Source organism: Antennarius striatus, chromosome 11 (genome assembly GCF_040054535.1).
Source record: "Antennarius striatus isolate MH-2024 chromosome 11, ASM4005453v1, whole genome shotgun sequence".
NCBI lineage: Eukaryota > Metazoa > Chordata > Actinopteri > Lophiiformes > Antennariidae > Antennarius > Antennarius striatus.
This window is the reverse complement of record NC_090786.1, coordinates 13328102-13336491: the sequence shown is the minus strand read 5'-3', so window position 1 is coordinate 13336491 and position 8390 is coordinate 13328102. Positions and strand designations below refer to the sequence as shown.

Sequence of the window (8390 nt, the reverse complement as noted above, 5' to 3'; positions counted from 1 at the left end):
GCAGGACACAGAGAAAGAGCGGGAGGGAGGGGGGGTGCAGGGAAAGACAGTAATAGAGAAGAGAGAGAGAGAGAGAGAGAGAGAGAGAGAGAGAGAGAGAGAGAGAGAGAGAGAGAGAGAGAGAGAGAGAGAGAGAGAGAGAGAGTTAGTGGGAGTTTCTAAGTGGAAACAGAGCATTTACTGTTTCATATTACACAGAAAAGAGGAGAAAGAAGAGAAGAGTTAATGGTGGGTAAGGACACTGGTGGGTTGTGCAGTCAGTCTCTCTTCAATGTAGCTGCTAGTGTAAGTGTTGTGCAGTTGTCTGGGTTTATGGATTCGCTGACTGTGGAACATGTACTTCTCTGTAGTGGTTCTTGTCCTGACTAAGGCCCTGGTCACAGGTAAGTTTACCTTGTTTACAGCAATATAAACCAGTATGAAAGCGAAAAAGCAGACAAGAAGGCAGGAAATGTGTCCGAATTAACAACCAGTAACCGACTTCTAACATTCACCATGATGCAACAATATGTTCTAAGTTTTGATTTTTTTTCCAACCCTAACTTTGGCATGGAGAATATGTCAAAATTACAGGAAATTTTTGGTTGTCATTTCCAAAAATTTCAAGTTCATCAATAATTTTTAGATAATTTCAATGTATTTAAAATTAATTAAACAAAATCAAACTAGTTGTGCAGCTAATAAAAAAAAAAACAGCAGTCCAGATGGTCCCTGTTATCTCATTTCTCTTTGCCCGGTTCAGGACGTACCGTAACACAGACGAACGTTTACCACCTGTAGATTCTCTTTGCGTGTCAGGTCACACATATTGTATCCAGACTCCATGTCTCCTCTAGACAGAGCTGACACAGCAGGCAGCAGGATAAAATACAAGGCAAGAAAAATAGGGCCACACAAATTTTACTTTATTTTTCTTATTCCCAGTTCTCCCTTGCTGTTACCGACTGAATTCCCTTCCAGTGATGGAATGACAAATACAAGTAGGGCCAGTGATTGGGAGTTCTTGCACCATAAATCCAAGCAGCCACTGTGGGTGTGCATATAAACTTCCTTTGTCTCAATGCTACAATTATGTTTAATTGGCAGGAAATCAAACATCTTGCAAAAATGAACAGAAGACTTTTTCCATGTGGGCACATTACCGGCTCTAGTTAATTACTAATATAAAAGACAGGGAGGAGTCACACAAGTTACCAGATGATAGCGCTCTTAACATTCATATATTCATAAGTGAAAGTGCTTAATGGCTTGATTTTATCGTGTCACAAAACACAACCAGAAAATATTAGTAAGGAATTATACATGAATGCTATTGTCCAAGGGGAAAATCATATTCAGAGAGGATATCCTGTGTAAAAGCATAAAAAATGTCAGCTGTACATGCCATTTGTTCTTTTTGTGTCATTTATCAACAGAGGTATGTCACGCCCTAAATGTTACAGTGACGCCTGGGCCTATTGTCACGGTATCAGACAAAGACAACATGACACTCTCATGCCTGGTATCTCAGAGGAAGAGGAGCGGCAGTGTCCTCATCCTCCGCTGGTTCTTCTCTCCTTTTTCTGCTCCCACTCACACACCTCCTCCCTCCTCTCCATCTTCATCTCCCCCGCCTCATCCACTTGAACCCTCTCAGTACCTTATTGTGAAGATGGGCATAAAGAAAATGAAACTATATGGAAATTATACTCGCCGTTTCCCGCAGCCCAAGTTTCGTTTGTATGAAGAAACGGAGGGAGAGGTGTTCCTGTTACAGATTGTCAATTTGACAGAGACTGACCAGGGCTCCTACACCTGCAGAGTTCAAGAAATCCGCAAACATAGAAACACGTGGAGAGCATCATCAAATGGTTCCAGCTCCACACAGCTGACAGGTATCTAACTAGCTCTCTGTGCTTCGTGCTTTACATCTATCTGTAGAAAGACCCAGGGTCCTAATCTGGCTGAGGAAGAAGAAGAGAGATGAAGGGTTTGGGACTTTTAAGTTTATTTTAAGTTTCTGTTCTATCCATATGTCTTTGAAGCTCTAGCATGCTAGCCAAGTCATGAGGGCTGTGAGACCATTCCGCAGCAGATAAATTCCTTATGTAGACATCCTTGTGGAAGATGTCTAGACATCTTCCACAGAGAACTTGACCGGCCAGAAAAAATCAAAACTGCATTACGTATTAAAATAGGTTTAAGCATTGTAGCATTTCAAGCAGATTTTTCAGATTGTGTGAACTTCTTCACCTTTTTTTTAAACTTTAACCTTTTCATCTATTTATTATAATATTTATTATAGGCAACAAAAGAAATATCAACATCTCATCATCAAAAGACACAAAAGTAAATTCTGTTGTACATCATCTGACCTTTAACTAAAAATAATTACACAATTACTGTATTGTCATTGTCAAAAGAGAATCTGACACAGAGGGGATTCCTTGTGTTATTATTCCAAAAATGTTTTCAAGAGAATATTCCATCGCTAGGAATTCCCTTGTAGACCTGAACTTTCAGTTGAGACATGCTGATCATTTTATCTGACAGTGGAAATAACCAAAATAAGGAGAAGGAATAGCTTGAGGGCAAATAGAAATGTGTTCATATATCTTTTTGCTCTGATGGAGCCATTTGCTGGAAGTGCCCATGTGTGTTTGAGTGTGACCCCAATCCTCTGGCATTTCTATGTCAAAACAATGAGCTCAAACAGCCAAACCACACTCAACAATATCACTCTGTATGTGAGTGTGAGGAGTAAAAAGGTTGAGTGTGGCTGAGCTGGATACTTTCAAAAACTCTGAAATACATGACGTCAGCATTCTGGTCTCACTTTTATGCAGCCTCAGGAGAAAATTTACTGGAGAATTCAGCTGCAGTGGAACTTATTTAATCTGTCCCAGTATGTAGCCACAGTAAACAAGCTGAACAATTCAGGCAAAGAGCTAATTTAAATCACATGCAGTTTTAAATATCTCCTTAAATCATAAAATCCTTTTTCCGATTTTGTTGGACTGATCATCAAGGAGGCCTTCTGTCACTGGAAGGCATTAGATGCAGGGTTCAATAGAACTTTAAGAAGATGCTATTCTGTGAGGTAGGTGTGGTTTCACCTGATACAACTGCATAGTTTTACCTTTCACTTTTTTTGACAGAAAAGTTGAGTTTTGAGACAGACAGAGCCATCAGACAACGCCCTGCCCTATATTTAGGGCAATGTCCCGCTAAGGAAGCCACACAACCTCAGGCATCTCTGACATGCATTGACCACTGAATCAGAAACACTTGAGCTGGCATTATGAGGGTAAACAAAGGAAAAATAAGTTGTAACTGTAATACAGCAAACCTGTCTGCTGTCATTGATAAAATTCTTCTCCTACATCCTTAAACTCTCAGATTAGAGTTTCAGGTTGAGAGAATTCTACTACATTTCTAGGGAGGTATTTTTTTAAAGATAGATCTAATCTTATTATTATTGAGATAGATCTAATCTGATAGATCTAATCTATTATTAGGAATCTTACCCTAATGATTGCAGGTCATTTTTCTGCATCTTGTCTCCAAAGCGGGGCTGGACATGTTCAGGCAAGTGTGGTAGGCGTGCAACAGATTGAGTAGACCATGTACTGTCCTAAAAGCACCAACAGCCAACTTCGGGACTAATCAGATGAGGTATCAGCATGTGGCTAACCACAGTGTAAAGGTCAGATATGTGGTTTACCTACTTTAACAGTTAACTGTTCACATGAACAAGAGATGCCTGTTAAATGTAGCCTGTCACTTCATCTGTTTAGCAAAACTGCTGCAAATTGACTACCTTAAATCTTTTTTCTTTGGGTTTCATTATTTTAAGATTGTGGTAAACAGTGGGTGTACCAAATAAAAAAGAAAGCCATACAATTTAATGAAGTCCAATAAAACTTCATAGATATTCAATAATTGTCGCAACATTGAACTAGAATGGCACATACAGCGCACACTTTTGCAAAAGTAAAATAATCCTACGCATGTCTGCTTAGCTTCCCTGATTCATGTCCCACTACTCCACAATATTTTGTGGGAATTGCTTTAATACTTTTAGTGTAATTAGGGTAACTAAAAAAATAATGCTTTATCTCTTAATGTTAAGAACTAATATTAATTCCCGACTCCACCCTGTGACCTGGGGCAGCTCTTTTTTGGGTGCTTCCTTGATGCCTGACATTAATTAAGTGATACCACATTTGAAAATTCAGCAGGCAGCTCAGTGGTCTGGAAACAGGCTGATCGTCAATTATAGTTAATATCTTATCATTTCTTATTAATATGTTTATCAACCTAGTTTCAAAGACATATTAAAAAGTAATGACGGTGAACTGAGACTAAGTAGTTCATGTACGTAGTCTCATTCTCCTCAACCTCTTGTTAAATACCCCTGACCCATAGGATGCACGATCCATCATTCAGTAGAATATATGACAACAATAAGAATATATTTCAATTTTAACTCCAATAAGTTCTCATGGAAAGCTGAAACAACTAATAGTGAAGGGACTGACTAAAGGAAGTAAAGCTCCAGAGTTGTGGGGAACCCCCAAACACTTTCCAAGAACAGCAACACAGCTAGGCGTGTGTTTTTGTGGTGGGTTTGGCTGATGAAGCAGAATCTCCCTTCATGACAGCAGTTTCAATATTTCTGGAAACCGCTGGGGCCAGATTGGGTCAGAATCTTCAGACAACAGAAATACTTAAAGATAACCAGTGTGGGCAGCTTCCTACCCTCAACATGCAGTCATTTAACTTTTTAAAACTTTTTTTCCAGTGCGTCTCACTCTTGCTGATGCAACTCGTGAAGGACTGTGGTATTTCTTTGCAGGTACTGTTTTTGCCTCAACTGCTCCTACTTAACTTCACCAAATGCAAGGTTTGCTTTGTTTGTTCCTCTGTACTTATGTGTCTTTCCGTGGTTATGTTTGGTTTGTAGATGTGTATCTGTGTGCTGTGATAATTTGCTCCCTGGGCCTGTTGTCAATCTTCCTGTTCACCCTGGTTCTCATTTGTCAGTTCCTTCACAGAAGACAGAGACTCAAAGGTAAAACCGTAAACAGCTATTTCAAATTTATAATTTATGGTATCATATTTCCAATCCAAACGATGTCCACACTTTATTTCTGTCGCAAGACCATGATTTGTTTCTTCTTTTTTTTTCACAGCCAGTTACCTTCTGGTCAAGTGTCCAGAAAGCAGGTAACTGAGTATTACAGACATTGCTGAAACAGTTGATGGATTTATGAATCACTCATTCTATTTAAACAAAAATCATTTTTAAAGTTGTGCTATAAATATTTTGCCACAGAATTTGTCTAGTTCTGGGTTGCTGATTGTAAAAAAAAAAAAAAAAAAAGAAAGCTATTGATAATATCACCTTGGAGTTTGACAACTTATGCTCAGTTTGCTTTAATGGTTTAAACATTTTGAAGTGTAGTATTTGAAACCTGTTTGTGTTCCATTCAGCTCTGGAGAGACTGTAACCAGCTCCAGCAGCACCTCCAGTTCTTCACCAAGGGCCCAAAGGAGAGACACAAGACAGAAAGCTGACAGTGAAAAAGCAGTAACACCACCAAAACCACCCAGGCAACCTCCACCACTCCTACCAGCCAAAGGTAAAATGATACTTGCAAGGCAGGATGCAGGATGCAACCATTCTGAGATGATAAATTATATGAAAGGTCAATTCAGCCTGGAGTTCACAAACTTATTGGCTGTTGACCTTAATATGAAGTAAAGTTTATTAATAACCCTTCATCACAGGTTATGATGTCAGTGTGGACATAAATCACTTCTAATATTGTTTAGTTTTCGCGAGTGCCATAATCGCGCGATAATCTGGTCATAAAAACATTTATACAATATCTCCAGTAGCTCCAGATATTAATTAATTAATCAAATCTCTTTGGAAATCATCCGAGGTAAAGATCTCATGACAGATCCTCCAATCCTTGGTCATATTGACCCAGTTTATCTGTGCTCTCCATCTCCTTCCTGGCTTCCCAGAAGGTATTATAAAGAAGGATGTGTCCTTGTCTTTGTTTTTTCTTTATGTTCTGTTGACACCTCCGTTCACCTCGCAAGTAACCATGATATTTATAGAGTTAATTGCGTCATGGATCACACTGTCTTCTATGGCTGCTGAGCTAAGTTGGTCGCCAATGACGTATGACGCCCACGTGACCACTGGATGCAGAAGCTGCTGCGGCGCAGATTTTAAGCTTTTCTGACCAAAGGGATGATGCTACACATATAAAATTTATTTTTTTCTTCTATTTTTCATAATGATGAATAACATACATGTCACTTAAAATTAACTTTACTGTCCCTTTATGCATTATAATCAAAGTATTTATAGGGATGAATAGGTAACAAGGAAATTGAAAAAGAAAGATATTTGGGCTCATATTCAAGGAAGGGACATTGGCTCCATGCCTATTAGTGTCATTTCAAAACATGAAGAGTCTTGTCCTTTTTCTGCATGCAGCTTGAATTTCCTCTTAAATTCCAAATACGCTGGAGGCAACCAAATCTCAGGAGGCCAAAAGAGGCTTCTGCTCCAAGAAAATGAGAAAAAAACCTCAATAAAGGTACATATCCAGCAAGTACAAAAGCGGAAAATGATATCTCTAGTATAATTCAATTTCCGTGACAAAAACAGGATAGTTTGACTGGAAGGCTAGAAGAAAACAGCCTGGAAATGAAACTTTACGCTGCATTTGGGTAAAATCCTGCAGAGTATATTATCTGAAGTCAAATCCACAGCACCGAAGATGACAATATAGAGCTCTCATTTATTTTAACAACTACTTCTCAACTAATTTTCATATTAAGTGGTTCTGAAGGGTGAATTTATTCTCAACTGCACAGTTCCTTTTATGAATTTGCCCATACTGACTACTTTCACCTGTTTTCAGTCCCCTTTGCTGCAAAGAGACCTCAGAAGCCCAGAAGGTTAAAGACTTGCCCTAGAGGTTTGGCCCCTGTGAGTCTCCTCACTCTCAGCCAGCATTGAAGCAAAAGCATCCACACTCTAAATTTGCTGAGCATCTACACTTATGCACCTGTTGAAATGTTTTAATCAGCATTTTGAAAAAACAAAAAAACAAAACAAATGTTTTTTATGTGCAGTGTTGTTATTGAAATACATACAAGAGGGATTTTGACTCACAACTGCATGGGTTTATTGCCATCTCCTCATTTAGTTATGAGGTTGATAATTATATTTAGTTTTATTGCTTCTGAAACACAATTATTTATTTAGAGTGCTCCATTACTTTTATATCTACCATAAAAAAAATCGGGAAAAAAGAACAGAACAAAAACAGAGATTATCTGTATTTCTACTGGCTCTACTGATGACATGAAGCTCTGAAAGTGTGAGCATTTCTTTTTGTCTTTTTGCATGAATATATATTGTATGAAAAAGCAAAACTAGACTGACAATGTTGGCTACAATTCTATTACACTGAATGTTTTTCAAGTAAACATTCACTGTATATAAAATAGAAATCCTATTGAGACTTGTACCATAATAAATTCCATTATGTTTATCTTACTTTTTCCCTGCCTCCTCCAGCCTCGAGCAGCACAGGAGGAGAGTCTGACATATGCAGAGCTGGAGCTGGTCAGACCAAAGCCAGAGCCCCCAGCCTCCTCCATCCCCAACACAACAGCCACCAGCCCGGACACTGTTTATGCTCAAATCCTCTTCCAGGAAAAACAGTTCTGAACACATGGGTGTCGTGGTGCCTACTGATCAGGGTTCTCCAAGCTGCACCAAAGGACTATATTTATAAAGTGGGATGACATTTAGTATTCTTTAATTGCTGTAAGTACGCTACAAGTGTTGGTAATGCCAGTGCAAAGATTTTTCAGTCTCAGAGTTTAATTTGGCGAGTTTCTGGCCTGTGAATCAGATGTTGTTTCGGCTCTTACTCTTAACCTGTTTGGATAAACTCAGGAGAATGTGTGGAACAGTTGTGGCTTTCTTACTGCGGTGTCATAAGGTATTGTAACACTATTCAGCTGTATTTATATTTACGGTACTAATATATCAAATTATAAAAAAAAAAAAAGATTGTGTTTAAATAATAAACGTATTTGATTTATACAAATGCTGTTTCATATCATGTCTTTACAAAAACATCAGACATAATACGTCTGAGTAATAAGATCACAAACTATGTCTTTGTGTGTGGCTCCGCTGTGCACTGGCGTCGTGCCCAGAGTGTCCCCCGCCTCACGCCCTATGCCGCCGAGATAGTCTCCGGCTCCCCGTGACCCGCTGCGGTGGATACAGCGGTGGTAATCTGAAGATGACTGACTACTTCGGTGCATTTGGTATGTGATTAACTTAATTAACAAAACAGGTTAAAGAA

General features: G+C 38.9%; 1 protein-coding gene across 3 annotated transcripts; it reads left to right on the top strand.

Annotated features, from left to right (window-relative positions):
• The first annotated feature begins 196 nt into the window (after positions 1–196).
• On the top strand, positions 197–8120 carry vstm4a (V-set and transmembrane domain containing 4a). Of its 3 annotated transcripts, XM_068327270.1 has the most exons (9): positions 211–244; positions 351–383; positions 1416–1874; positions 4784–4837; positions 4946–5053; positions 5175–5208; positions 5476–5624; positions 6927–6994; positions 7589–8120. In XM_068327270.1, exons 1-9 carry the CDS (start codon positions 226–228, stop codon positions 7739–7741), a joined length of 1077 nt encoding a protein of 358 aa, XP_068183371.1. In that variant the 5' UTR covers positions 211–225; the 3' UTR covers positions 7742–8120. The 3 variants fall into 3 exon arrangements, with proteins under 3 accessions (XP_068183369.1, XP_068183371.1, XP_068183372.1); XM_068327268.1 differs by lacking the exon at positions 6927–6994 and having other exon boundaries at positions 197–244; XM_068327271.1 differs by lacking the exon at positions 6927–6994 and adding an exon at positions 925–1029 and having other exon boundaries at positions 241–383.
• Positions 8121–8390: the final 270 nt, after the last annotated feature.

Bases quoted from the DNA above. Each gene is read 5' to 3' on its own strand.
- vstm4a (XM_068327268.1), top strand. The intron at 1,875-4,783 runs GTATCTAACTAG...CTTTTTTTCCAG, and splicing joins CAGCTCCACACAGCTGACAG to TGCGTCTCACTCTTGCTGAT. The intron at 5,209-5,475 runs GTAACTGAGTAT...TGTTCCATTCAG, and splicing joins GTCAAGTGTCCAGAAAGCAG to CTCTGGAGAGACTGTAACCA.